Source organism: Callithrix jacchus, chromosome 4 (assembly GCF_049354715.1).
Source record: "Callithrix jacchus isolate 240 chromosome 4, calJac240_pri, whole genome shotgun sequence".
NCBI lineage: Eukaryota > Metazoa > Chordata > Mammalia > Primates > Cebidae > Callithrix > Callithrix jacchus.
This window is the reverse complement of record NC_133505.1, coordinates 168013006-168028040: the sequence shown is the minus strand read 5'-3', so window position 1 is coordinate 168028040 and position 15035 is coordinate 168013006. Positions and strand designations below refer to the sequence as shown.

At 40.5% G+C, this 15035-nt stretch overlaps 1 protein-coding gene across 7 annotated transcripts in view; it reads left to right on the top strand.

The window, feature by feature from the left end:
- PRKN (parkin RBR E3 ubiquitin protein ligase) overlaps positions 1 to 15035 on the top strand; it is a 1467397-nt gene that overhangs the window by 1239326 nt on the left and 213036 nt on the right. For all 7 annotated transcript variants that reach the window (XM_008995347.6, XM_035297759.3, XM_078370429.1 and 4 more), the window contains one exon: positions 2728 to 2877. In XM_008995347.6, the coding sequence (XP_008993595.3) occupies positions 2728 to 2877 (150 nt within the window). The remainder of the gene's footprint in view (positions 1 to 2727; positions 2878 to 15035) is intronic.

Below are 15035 nucleotides of genomic sequence, written 5' to 3'. Positions count from 1 at the left end.
TTCTCATCTTAGTCCTGCCTTCAGCATAGTATCATACCGTTTCTCCATTTTCAGAAGTCCTTTACAACCCCAGAGTCCACAGAGTCCCCTCCAATGGCCACCCCCATCTCTGCTCCCCTTTTCAGGCAAACTCCTTTTAAAAAGTATCCATTCTTTCTTCTTTGGATTCCTCTCCTCCAAGTTTTTCTGGACTCCACGCCAAAGGCTTTTGGCTCCATGACTCCGCTGAAATAACTCTTGTCAAGACCCCAGTGGCAGCCACACACCCAGCTCCAACCACAGCTCTTCATGGCAGCCTCCCTCAGATGTGTTCCCTTGGCTCTCGGGACACCTGGGTCCTCCTCAGTTTTCACCTGCCTCATAGGCTGCTGTTCCTCAGTCTCCTTTGCTGTTTTCTCACCTTCCCTACTGAGGTTAGATAATCAAATCTAGCCTCATAACACAGTCAGGTTGTCATAGATCCAACCTAGTGTCAGACTTTACTGATAATTTCAAGGATGCAGGTAATCCTGAGATACAAGCAGGACCTAGAGACATTCAGGTCACCAGTGCGCCTCCTCAGGGCCTTCCTTGGTGTTTGGGGAAGTGCTGTAGGCAAGGTTTATGTACGAAGCCTCTAAGAAACCCATGCAATAACCGCTAACACGCAGTCTCTCAGTTACATAAACTGTCTCATCATTCATTACGTCAGAACTGTCTTCATTGTATCCTCTGATAATTGCACAGCTTATGACACTGTCCAGAGACCTTACCCCATAAGTTCACAGATTCTAGCTCATCTGTCATCGACACTCTTAGACCACCTTTCTAGTAAACACTGCTGCATATGTGTGCCATTCACATGTTTACAAGGAGACCAGATCAGCTTTTTCTTTCTCTCCTGGGGCCAGAAAAAATGAGAAAATGGATTAGAGGCTCATGCTAATGACTTCAAAAGGTGTATCCGGACCCATGCCTTTTCCCTAAACTACAAACTTATTTATTCAATTAGCTACTGGACATGTTGACATCACTGTGTAATAGCATATCAAACTGAACATAAGCACAATAGATAAAATGATTTCATGCCTCAACTCCCTATACAGACACACAGACACACACAGACACACACACACAGACACACACACACACACACACACACCTTTCTTCTTCCACAGTTGTCCCCACACCCCACACCTCCGCCCCCATCCCCTGCCTTCTCAGGAAACAGGGAAATACATTATACGTTCACACTTGACTCCTCTTTTTGTCTCACACCATGCATCCAACCTGACTGAAAATTCTGCAATTTCTCCCTTGAAATTATACCCAGAATTCAACCACCGATCCCACCTCCAGCATACCTTCCCAGTTCAAGCCACTGCCATCTCTTGCATAGATGTTAAATAAGCTCCTACATGCTTCTCTGCTTCCTGCTCCACCCTGGCCCTCCAGAGGGTATTCCGAACATAGCAGCCAGGTGGTTGTCTTTAAAATATTAGTCAAATTATATCACACCTCAGCTCAGAGTTCTGCACTGGTTCTGGTATGTTCCAGAATAACAGCCAGGGCTCTGAAAGCAGCTGTCGGGGAACTATATGTTCTAGATCCTCACGAACTCTCCAACTTCACCTTTCTGTTTTTTCCCTCTTGTTCACTCTGCCTTGCCCCAGTGCCCCTCTTACTGTACCCTGAACAACCAACCACATCAGCACCCTGGACTTAAACACTTCAGACACTTCAACACACCTGCTTAGTAACGCATTCTCTAATCACCTCTTTAAAATTGAAATCTCCACCTTTTTTGGAATCTCTCTCTTCCCTGTGGATTATTCTCTTCCACACATAGCACCATTGGACATACTAGCCATCCTAACCTCTTGGTACTGTTACAGTGCTGTGGATGAAGGCGGAGAACTTTGCTCATTCACGGCTGTAACGCCAGCCCCTCAACAGTGCCTAGAATGTAGTAGGCTCTCAATAGATGTTGCATTATTTAATTAATAATTGAGCAAATCTATTTGACTTGATCTGAGTTTATATTCCAAATAATACAAGAAGCCCTTGAAAATGATCTGGTGGAGTTTGGAATTTATTTGTAGGCTGGGGAAACCATTAAAGGAAATTGAGCAAAGCAGTAGCAGAAAGAAATGAAGTCAGGGACACAGGAAATCGTGCTTTAAGAATAATGATAAAGGAAAAATGCCATGCTTTAACATTAGTCTTCTTCTAGCTCACTGGTACCGTGTGGGCTGCCAACAGTTATGAGGCAGAACACTGGGCCGATTTTCAAAATAATTGCAAAACCTTGTTGAATCTGAAATGGTGGAGGCATGAAAATATATTGCTTTATAGGATTGATGATGTATGATAAGCATTTGTTTAACACATAAATATGTTTCTTAAAATATATATGAAATGAGATTGTTGAAATACAGTTGGTTGAAATAATCTCATAAAATATAAAACTTTGGAAAATCTGTTTTCTCAAGACAAAAAAAGCAAAGAGTAAACTCGTATGTCTTGCCAGTTGAATTTGGTAGACTTTTTCTACATTAAACCCTACCTTGTCCTCCCCTATCAACCCCCTGACCCTCTCCCTCCCCTTACACACACACACACACACACACACACACACGCATTATTTTACTGACACTGGTTAAACAAGAAATATAAACTGTCAGCTCCTAACCCTTTGGCTGGAATATACAGTCGATTTGAAAGCTCCCTCTGCTTTTGTGTTCACAGTACAACCGGTACCAGCATTATGCTGCGGAGGAGTGTGTCCTGCAGATGGGGGGTGTGTTATGCCCCCGCCCTGGCTGTGGAGCGGGGCTGCTGCCTGAGCCTGACCAGAGGAAAGTCACCTGCGAAGGGGGCAATGGCCTGGGCTGTGGGGTGAGTACTGTCCGCCCCGCTGGGGTGTGTGTTCCTGTCCTTGTTTGCTTTTGCAAATGGGCTGGGATTCTATTTTTATTTTATTTTCATTTTCCCTTTGGAAACAGACATCTTTGAACTTATGTGTAAGAAAATAGATTTTAAATTCCTTTATAGGACACCGGATTTGAAAATGTATCTATTTATTTTGGGGAAAAAAGTTATATTAAGATTTTCTGCTTTGGTTGCTTATGAAAGTATTGACTTTAAGATGCTGTGAGTCACTAGGTCAGACTTTTAAACTTTTCTCCCAGCACTCAGCTGATTCAGAGCAGAAGTGTATTCTTTCTTCAGAGTTGCCTTTAAGTAGACAGGAGTGAAGGAGAAAGAATTCTCCATCAGTGATATCTTAGTGGCATTATTTGCCTAAGTATTTCAAGAAATAAAATGAAGGTTAATGTGGAAAACTTGAAATGTTATTGTGTCATAAAAATCATTTTAAATAGAGATGAACAAAACTAATGGTGTCTCTTATGGAAGCAGAATAAGAAACGTGGAAAATGTTTGTTCTAAGAGGTGAAACCATGTGACCTGGACGGCTTTTCAAATGAATCTATGGCTGCAAGCTGATGGCTCAGAGGGGAAAGAAGCATAACTCAAACACAAAAAAGCTTACTAAATAATAGGTGAATGTGACAAATGAATAATAATCCTGATACTAAATTTCATGCAGCCTGGAAAAGTAAGAAAGTGTATGTGCTTATAGAAGTCTATTGAATTTTGATGGGAAACATTTCTTTTAAAATTGCAACTTTGCTGGGCACAGTGGCTAACACCTGTAATCCCAGCACTTTGGGAGGCCAAGGTGGGTGGATCAGGAGGTCAAGAGATCGAGACCATCCTGGCCACATGGTGAAACCCCATCTCTACTAAAAATACAAAAATTAGCCAGGCGTGGTGGCATGCACCTGTGGTCCCAGCTACTTGGGAGGCTGAGGTGGAAGAATCACTTGAACCCAGGAGGCAGCGGTTGCAGTGAGCCGAGATTGCACCACTGCATGCCAGCCTGGCAACAGAGCAAGACTCCATCTCAAAAAAAAATAATAAATAATAAAAATTTTTAAAACTGCAACTTCATGAGGAGTTTTGTGCAAGAAGGAGCACAGATAGCAGAGGTGTACTAGCCAGGCCTGATTTGGGGCTGAGCACTGTAAGTCATCTAGAAATAAATTAGCATTTGTTTTCCTTAGTAAAGCTTCCTTTATGCCATGCAGTGGGGCTCACAAAACCCTGGGCTGAGCAATGGAGTAGAGAAAGTGGAAGTTGAAAAATAATGAGATACCTTGGTGCCTAAGTGATACCTCTGGATTCATAATCGTGATTGCATTAGAATGAAAACTCAGGTGATGTTTACTCTCCCTGGAGATGATGGAAATCAGGGCACATTCTCCAGCCGTAGTCATCATCATGTGTTGAATAACCTGCACTGATCGTGTGTGGCCTCAGCAGGTTGCCAACCTCTGGGATCAGAATGCTGGCAGATATTATCTTTTAAAATGAGCTTTTAACGAATTGTTCTTAATGACTGGCTAAATTGCGTGCTTCTGCCTGCTATTGCCCACTGTGCTTCCATCCTCTCGAGCTGGGTTTTGAGATTTTAACTTTCCATAGGAGGTAGAGAATTTCGCTGGGCCATCTTTTGCATTTGGTTGTTGACATTACTTTAAGAATGTTGAGGAGTTTATGTAATGTGAAATGTTGAATATGTTTATCTTCCCTTTTTTATACAAGTAAGTTGTAAGTAAATAACCTACATACTTAAGCTCCAAATCATGGCAAATTATTTTAGAAGTGAATTAAAATGCTGTAATATCTTCAGATTAAAAGAGTTTGCAGGCATACTTTGCTTAAAGGAGGATAGCTGTATTCTCAAGGTTTCTTTCTCCTCGGGAAATTCTTGGTAATGTACTGTATTTGCATTTGTTTTGTTTTGTTGGTTTTGGAAGTGTGTTTGTTGGTTTGTGTATTAGCTATCTATGACCACATAGCAATTCCAAATTCTAACAATTTAACATAATAGAAATGTATCATCTCACAGAGTTTCTGAGGGTCAGGAATCACCCATGAGTGGCTTCACTGGGTAGTTCTGGCTCAGGGTTCCTTCTGAGTTTACAGCTGGGTTGCAGTTATCTGAAGGCTTAACTGGGGCTGGAAGATCCACTTCCAACGTGGCTCATTCACAAGACTGTTGGCAAAAAAGCCCTCAGTTCCTCACTGGCTATTGTCAGAAGGCCACAGTGCCTAGCCACATGGCCCTTGTCTTAGGCTGTTCATCTCTGTGATGGCAGTTGGCTTCCCCCAGAGCAAGCAGTCCAAAAGAGAGAACAGTGAGGAAGTCACAGTGCCTTGTAGGACCAAATCCCCAAAGCTGTACCTGTCACTCCCACTTTATTCATTTGATATGTGATACTAGATCCAGCTCACTCTCAAAGGGAAGGGAGTTGGCTCCATCTTAAAGAGTGTCAAAGAATTTATGGACATATTTTAAACCACAGCAGTTTGCAATTTAAAGAAGCTGAAAAAAGAACAGAGAAGTGATTTTCTAAAGGATACACTGAACTGTTTGCCTTCCTTTCCCCCCCTGTCTTTTTTGCCCCAGTCTCCATACTCTTTTCCAAGCTTATGTCCATTCCCATTGCTTTGGCTTCTCAGCAGAAATCAATTGACCTCATCATTGCCCTTTTGTCTTCAATCCCAAACTTTCACAGAAGGATGTTCACCTAACTTGACCGCTAAAGGAATTCCATAGTGATTTTAAAAAGGTGGTTGGGTTGAATGTGTGAAGTTCAAACTCTGGCTTCACAAACTACTAGTGGTCTTAATCTTTCTCAGCTTCCTTATCCCTGAAATAGGATATAGAAGAGCAACTCAATATAAGACTACTGTGAATACTAAATGAGACGATAAGTGTAAAATACTTAGAATAGGTCTTGGCATAGAGTAAGTGAAGATTTATTTAATAATTAATCAAAAGCTTAATGAATATTTATTCAAAACTAACCCAAAAGACCCAACACTCAAGGAAAGTTGCTTACATGGCAGTCATTGGATATACTTTTCCAAATAATCTAGAATCAAGGACTTAGCCAGATCTACAGCAGGAAATGGGGCACCTAGACCTTACTGTTTTTGTATCTTAAAATAATCGCTTTTCCTAAATACTACTTCGCCATGATGCCGTTTGCTTGTTTATATTATGATTGTTATGTAAGAAATGCGATGCATGTGGTTCAAGACGTACCAACAGACTTTTCCACAAGGAACCATGTTGACTACTCCAAGTCTGATCTGAGTACCAGGCACACCTATGCTCGTCCTGAGGAAAATTGCCCCTAAGGATGTTAGTACACCAACTGCTAACATTTACCTCTGACTGTTGACTGCTAGAAAATCTAAAGCTACATCTGTGGCCTCCCTATAGCATATATTGAGGCCATTAACACAATGTATTTGGAAACTCATTTCCTGCCTTGTTTCCTGTTTCCTTCTTTCTCTCCTACTGAGGCCATTAACACAATGGATTTGGAAACTCGTTTCCTGCCTTGTTTCCTGTTTCCTTCTTTCTCTCCCCCTTTCATGATGCACGTTGTTTTGCTGTGGTTTGTACATCTTTTCTGGATTTAAGGAGTATAATAGAAAGCCATTGTCTGGAAGAAACTGTGGTTAGATTATGTCACTTTGGAAGTAGAACATGACCCAATACATAAAAGTTAGAAGAAGATGACTCTCTGCTTACTCTTTGCTCTAACACTGTGGACAACCAAGAACAAAATAAGCTGCCTTGGGGAGGAATGAGTGCTCACTCTATACATTGTTCAAGGAAAAGTCATTGGTAGCAAAGCTATAGAAAAAGTATACAGTCCTAGATGTGGGAAAAGCCTAGACATCATTAACTCCAGTGATTCTCAGGGTGTAGTTCAAAAAGTACAATTCTCACTGTGTGGGTATGCAAGAAATATTTGCTGTTACAAAAAAAAAAAAAAAGTCTCTGTCATTTGTGGGATTAAAAATTTTTCTGAGCTGACACCCATGTGTTCAGCTCCAGGCTCCAGATGATTCTGATCAAGTCATTTCACTCACTACCATGTGCCTGGCTGGTCTTCTGTACATCTATGGTTTCTACTGTATGTCATTTCCATCTGAAGGCTTCTGTGTCTTGAGTTGAGCTTTTGTAAAATAGGTGCTATAGTTAGTATTCACCACTCTTTTCTTCAAACATATGTGAATGTCCATTGGAAAATCAGATTCCAGACATTTTGCTCCAAAGTGTCACAGACTTGTCTGTTCCCCGAGGAGCAATGTACCTTAACTAACAAATGAAGACAGGGATTTTCATTTAAATGATGATGTCAATCCACCAAGGAAAGGCCTGATAAATGTAGGATGGATACAGCAAATTTATTACCATTATAAAGAATTATTTGAAAGTACCGCCTCCCAGGATTCAAGTTGCAGTGTTCCACTGAGTTCCTGTCTTTATATTCCTGTCCTAAATCTTTACCATCTTCTTGGTAAATCATGTACTTGGTGTTTAACATTCATCGAATGTATGTATGAATGAATAGAATAAATGATCTAGTGAATCTTAATAATCGAGTAGTAATAACAATAAACTATCACTTTTATTTTCCAATATTAATCATCATTTATCACAGTATTAGAACTGCTTACCTTGCCCCAACAAAGACCTCTTCAAAGAATATATAAGTAGGGGGATCCCAAGATGGCCAAATAAGAGGCAGCTCCAGAAAGCCACTCCCAGAGAGAGAAAGAGAGGCAGAAGCCAAGTGGTCTCTACAATTCCAAACGAGGTAGCAGGTTCATTTTATGGGTCTGGTTGGACAGTGGGTATAAACCAAATAGGGCAAGTTGAGGCAAGGCGGTGCACTGCCCCACCCAGGAGGTGCGTGCAACCGACTGGAGAACCGGAGGATCTCCCCCTCTGACACTTCATTTCAGATACAGTGCTCCACCCAAGCCCTCTACAACCCACAGAACAGGAGATCTTCACCAGGCTGAAAAGCCTCAGTGAGCTGCCTGAACAGGGCAGAACAGCAACTTCAGCTGACACCGGTGCTATCAACATTTATCTAGGCGGAAGCACTGGCTGATGCCAAGAAAGCCAAAAAGCCAGTGGGATGGAGCTACCTGCCCCCCAGAAAGAAGGGTAACTGAACGCAGGGAAACAGCCCATACAGCAGGACAGGTCCCCCCGCAAAAGTCCAGGAGTCTAAAAAACTCTCACTCCAGAGTTTCACACCCAGAACATCAGTTAGAGAGCGACCAGGAATGATTGAGCTCAAGGGCGGGAAGGGAAGCCACCATTGCAGAAGCTGGCCTAATTTTCCTAATAAAAGACGCAGCAGCTCCAGTGAATCTGTGGCAGCCCAGCAGTGCCTCTGCAGGCAGACAAAGGAAAGGCCGCCTTCCCAAGCAGCTGCCTGAGATCAAAACTATATAAACCCAATGAGATGGGAAGAAACCAGTGCAAGAAGAATGAACCATCAAAAAAACAGAATGTCTCTCCCCCACCATGAGATCATAACTCCTCACCAGCAAGGGAACAAAGCAGGACAGAGAAAAAATTTGATGAATTGGCAGAAGCGGGCTTCAGAAGGTAATAACAAACTTCTCTGAGTTAAAGGAACATGTTCTATCCCAATGTAAAGAAACCAAAAACCTTGAAAAAAGGTTAGACAAAATGCTAACTAGAATAACCAGCTTAGAGAAGAACATAAATGACTTGATGGACCTGAAAAACACAGCACAAGAACTTTGCAAAGCATACACAAGTTTCAATAGCCGAATAGATCAAGCAGAAGAAAGGATATCAGAGATTGAAGATCAACTCAGTGAAATAAAATGAGAAGGCAAGAAAAGAGAATAAAGAGTGAAAAGAAATGAACAAAGCCTTCAAGTAATATGGGATTACGTGAAAACACCTAATCTACTCCTGATCGGTGTACCGGAAGATGACAGGGAGAATGAATCCAAGCTGGAAAACACTCTTCAGGATATTATCCAGGAGAACTTCCCCAACCTAGCAAGGCAGGCCAACATTCAAATAATGGGAAATACAGAGAACACCACAACGATACTCCTCTAGAAGAGCAGCCCTGAGCCACGTAATTTTCAGGTTCACCAGGGTTGAAACGACGGAAAAAATACTAAGGGCAGCCAGAGAGAAAGGTCAGGTCACCCACAAAGGGAAGCACATCAGACTCACAGTGGATCTCTCAGCAGAAACCCTACAAGCCAGAAGAGAGTGGGGACCAATATTCTACATCCTTAGAGAAAAGAACTTTCAACCCAGAATTTCATATCCAGACAAACTAAGCTTCATAAGTGATGGAGAAATGAAATCCTTTATGGACAAGCAATTGCTGAGAGATTTTGTCACTAACAGACCTGCCCTACAAGAGCTCCTGAAGGAAGCACTAAACACAGAAAGGAAAAACCAGTACCAGCCTCTGCAAAAAAGAACCAAATGGTAAAGACCAATGACGCAATGAAGAAATTATGCCAACCAAAGGGCGAAACAACCTACCAGTAATAAAATGGCAGGATCAAATTCACACATAACAATATTAACATTAAATGTAAATGGACTAAATGCCCCAATCAAAAGACACAGACTAATTGGATAAAAAGCCAAGAATGTTAGGTGTGCCATATTCAGGAGACCCACCCATCTCAAGTGCAAAGACACACATAGACTCAAAATAAAGGAATGGAAGATTTACCAAGCAAATGGAGAGCAAAAAGCAGGGGTGGCAATCCTAGTCTTTGATAAAATGGACTTTAAACCAAAAAAATCAAAAGAGACAAAGAAGGGCATTACATAAGGGTAAAAGGATCAATACAACAAGAAGAAACAACTATTCTAAATATATATGCACCCAATAAAGGAGCACCCAGATACATAAAGCAAGTCCTTAATGACCTACAAAGAGACTTAGACTCCTGCACAATAATAGTGGGAGACTTTAACACTCCACTGTCAATATTAGATCAATGAAACAGAAAATCAACAAGGAAATCCAGGACTTGAATTCAGATCTGAACCAAGCAAACTTAAAAGACATTTACAGAACTCTTAACCCCAAATCCACAGAATATACTTTCTTCTCAACACCACATCACACTTACTCTAAAATCAACTACGTAATTGGAAGTAAATAACTCCTCAGCAAATGCAAAAGAATGGAAATCATAACAAACAGTCTCTCAAACCACAGTACAATCAAATTAGAACTCAGGATTAAGAAACTAACTCAAAACCTTACAACTTCATGGAAAATGAACAACTGGCTCCAAATGGGGACTGGATAAACAATGAAATGAAGGCAGAAATAAAGATGTATCCTCCACTCTGGGAGACCAAGGGGGGTGGATCACGAGGTCAAGATATCGAGACCATTCTGGTCAACATGGTGAAACCCCGTCTCTACTAAAGATACAAAAAATTAGCTGGGCATGGTGGCGCATGCCTGTAATCCCAGCTACTTAGGAGGCTGAGGCAGGAGAATTGCCTGAACCCAGGAGGTGGAGGTTGCAGTGAGCCAAGATCACACCATTGCACTCCAGCCTGGGTAACAAGAGCAAAACTCCGTCTCAAAAAAAAAAAAAAAAAAAAAAGTATCTTCTAAACCAACAAGAACAAAGACACAACATACTAGATTATCTGGGTCATATTAAAGCAGTGTCTAGAGGAAAATTTATAGCAATAAATGCCCACATGAGAAGCAAGGAAAGATCTAAAATCAGCACCCTATTATCAAAATTGAAAGAGTTGGAGGAGAAAGATCAAAAACACTCAAAAGCTAGCAGAAGACAAGAAATAACTAAGATCAGAGCAGAACTGAAGGAGATAGAGACACAAAAAAACCCTTCAAAAATCAACAAATCCAGTGGCTGGTTTTTTGAAAAGATCAACAAAATCTTAGATAGACCACTAGACAGACTAATCAAAAGAAAAGAGAGAAGAATCAAATAGATTCAATAAAAAACAATGAAGGGAAGGGGCATCACCACCAATTCCACAGAAATACAAACTACCATCAGAGATTACTACAAAAACTCTATGCACACAAACCAGTACATTTGGAAGAAATGGATAAATTCCTGGACACTTGCACTCTCCCAAGACTAAACCAGGAAGAAATTGAACCCCTGAATAGACCAATAACAAGGGCTGAAGCTGAGGCAGCAATTAATAGCCTACCAACTAAAAGAAGCCCAGGCCCAGATGGGTTTGCAGCCGAATTCTACCAGATGTACAAAGAGAAGCTGGTACCATTGCTTCTGAAACTATTCCAATACAAAAAGATGGAATCCTTCCCAACTCATTTTATGAGACCAACATCATCCTAATACCAAAACCAGGCAGAGACACAACTAAAAAAGAAGGCAAAAATCCATGAGGAACAGTGATGCAAAAATCTTCAATAAAATACTGGCAAACAGAATGCAACAGCAAATCAAAAAGCTTATTTATCATGATCAAGTAGGCTTCATCCCAGGGATGCAAGGCTGGTTCAACATACACAAGTCTATAAATGTAATCCATCACATAAACAGAACCAAAGACAAAAACCACGTGATTATCTCAATAGATGCAGAGAAGGCCTTTGACAAAATTCAGCAGCCCTTTATGCTAAAAATCCTTGATAAACTAGGTATCAATGGTACATATAACAAAATAATAAAAGCTATTTATGACAAACTCACAGCCAATATAATACTGAATGGGCAAAAACTGAAGCATTCCCTTTGAAATCTGGTACAAGACAAGGATGCCATCTCTCGCCACTCCTATTCAATATAGTATTGGAAGTTCTAGCCAGAGCAATTGGGCAAGAAAAAGAAATAAAGGATATCCAGTTAGGAAAAGAGGAAGCCAAATTGTTTCTATTTGCAGACAACATGATTGTATATTTAGAAGACACCATCATCTCAGCCCAGAATCTCCTGAATCTAATAAGCAACTTCAGCAAATCTCAGGATACAAAATCAATGTGCAGAAATCACAAGCATTTCTATATACCAATAAGAGACCAACAGAGAGCCAAATCAAAAGTGAACTCCCATTCACAATTGCTACAAAGAGAATAAAATACCTAGGAATACAACTAACAAAGGATGTAAAGGACCTCTTCAAGGAGAACTACGAACCACTGCTAAAGGAAATAGGAGAGAACACAAAGAGATAGAAAAATATTCCATGCTCATGGTGGGGACGAATCAACATCGTGAAAATGGCCATACTGCCCAAAGTAATTTGTAGATTTAATGCTATCCCCATCAAGCTACCAATGACCTTCTTCACGGAACTGGAAAAAAAACACTTCAAACTTCATATGGAAACAAAAGAGAGCCCACATAGCCAAATCAATCCTAAGCAAAAAGAGCAAAGGCATCATGCTACCTGACTTCAAACTATACTACAAGGCCACAGTAACCAAAACAACATTGTACTGGTACCAAAACAGAGACTAGACCAATGGAACAGAACAGAGGCCTCAGAAGCAATGCCACACATCTACAATCATCTGATCTTTGACAAACCTGAGAAAAGCAAGCAATGGGGAGAGGATTCCTTGTTTAATAAATAGTGTTGGGAAAACTGGCCTAATAGCCCAAAAACCCTGTTAGAAAACCTAGGCAAAACCATTCAGGACATAGGCATAGGCAAGGACTTCATGGCTAAAACACCAAAAGCATTGGCAACAAAAGCCAAAATAGACAAATGGGATCTAAATAAACTCCAGAGCTTCTGTACAGCAAAAGAAATAATCATTAGGGTGAACTGGCAACCAACAGAATGGGAAAAAATGTTAGCAATCTACCCATCTGACAAAGGACTAATATCCAGAATCTACAAAGAACTAAAACAGATTTATAAGAAAAAAACAAACCCATTGAAAAGTGGGTGAAGGATATGAACAGACACTTTACAAAAGAAGACATTGATGAGGCCAAGAAACATGAAAAAATACTCATCATCACTGGTCATTAGAGAAATGCAAATCAAACCACATTGAGATACCATCCCATCTCACACCAGTTAGAATGGAAATTATTTAAAAATCTGGAGACAACAGATGCTGGAGAGGATGTGGAGAAATAGGAACACTTCTACATTGTTGGTGGGAGTGTAAATTAGTGCAACCATTGTGGAAGACAGGGTGGCAATTCCTCAAGGACCTAGAAATAGAAATTCCATTTGACCTAGCAATCCCATTGCTGGGGTATATACCCAAAGAATTATAAATTGTTCTATGATAAAGACACGTGCACACGTATGTTCATTGCGGCACTGTTTATGATAGCAGAGACCCAGAACTAACCCAAATGTTCATCAGTGATAGACTGAATAAAGAAAATGTGGTACATATACACCATGGAATACTACATAGCCATAAAAAACAATGAGTTCATGTCCTTTGTAGGGACATGGATGAATCTGGAAACCATCATTCTCAGCAAACTTACACAAGAACAGAAAACCAAACACCACATGTTATCACTCATAGGCAGGTGTTAAACAATTAGAGCACGTGGACACAGGGAGGGGAGCATCACACACTGAAGTCAGTTCAGTGGGGGGCTAGGGGAGGGACAGTGGGGGGTGGAGAGGATGGGGAGGGATAACGAGGGGAGAAATACCAGATAGAGGTTATGGGGGGATGAAGGCATTAAACCACCTTGCTGTGTATATACCTATGCAACAATCCTGCATGATCTGCACATGTACCCCAGAACCTAAAGTACAATAAAAAATATATATATTTAAGTACCTTTATATACTTGTATTATATACAGTGTTTTAATAACACACATAGTATATAATTTAGAAAACCAAAATAACACTATGTTCAGTTATCCACAAAAGGTCCATTAGAAGCATGAAAGTACTGCCGAGTTTACAGAATTGATGTGCTCTATCACAAGTGATATATGTGGCAGTGTACAGAGTAGATTCTGATCTGTAAAATGTCTTACTCTTGGGATCACCAAGATTTCAGTTTTGACTCAGCACGGAATATTTTTACATAGATAGAATGCAACAGAGAATGCATTTTGGGATCAAATCCTATCTAGCCTCACTGTGCTAACCCTAGATCGTATTTTTACTACTGCTTGTAAAAAAATTAATTGATTTCCTGAGGAATTCGCATTATGCATTATTTTTTTCTGGCCTTATTGCTATTCATCAGAACTATCTCACAAACTTTTATGACTCTAATGCAAAATGTTGACGTGTTTACTACTGGAAAACAGCACTAACATATGGAATACGTTATACCCACTGACCTGGGACTGCGGAAAGCTGTGGCAATCAAACCTTCTGAGTTCTCTAAAAATAAAACATCTTTATCTTATTTGATGTTGTCTTGGAATATTGTATGTCTGGGAGACAATTTATTAAAATAATGCTGGAAGTTAGATGAGGAATTTTCTGTTTTTAAATTAGAAACACAGAAACAAAATTTAGCAACTGCAGAAAAATACACATTTAAATGAAAATAGGAGAATGTCAAAAATCATATTAGTGGCCAGGTGGGGTGGCTCACGCCTATAATCCCAGCACTTTGGAAGGCCAAGGTGGGAAGATCACGAGTTCAGGAGTTCAAGACCAGCCAACTTAGCGAAACCCCATCTCTATTAAAAATACAAAAATTATCTAGGCATTGTGGCGCAAGCCTGTAGCCCAGTTACTCGGAAGGCTGAGGCAGGAGAATCGCTACAACGAGGAGGCAGTTCGTGGTGAGCCGAGATCACAGCACTGCACTCCAGCCTGGGCAACAGAGTGAGCCTTTGTCTCAAAAAAAAAGAAAAAAATCATTTAGTGACCGTAATTTAAAGAAATAAGATAGAATTTCTTAAGGCCTCTAACTGTCACTCTCTCCAATAAACAGCGTGCTGTATTGTTCAGAGGCAGATTTATCAGAGAACTAATGAGGCGTTTGCCTTGGGCTCCTCACTTGTACGGGCGCCTTCCAAACTTTCTTAACCGTGTTCATCTTCTTGCATTGATTTTCTTAAAAAGAGTTTCAAAAATTATAAAAGCGAAGTTGTAAAGCCACCCTCAAATGTGGTTCTAGACCTGTGCAAGT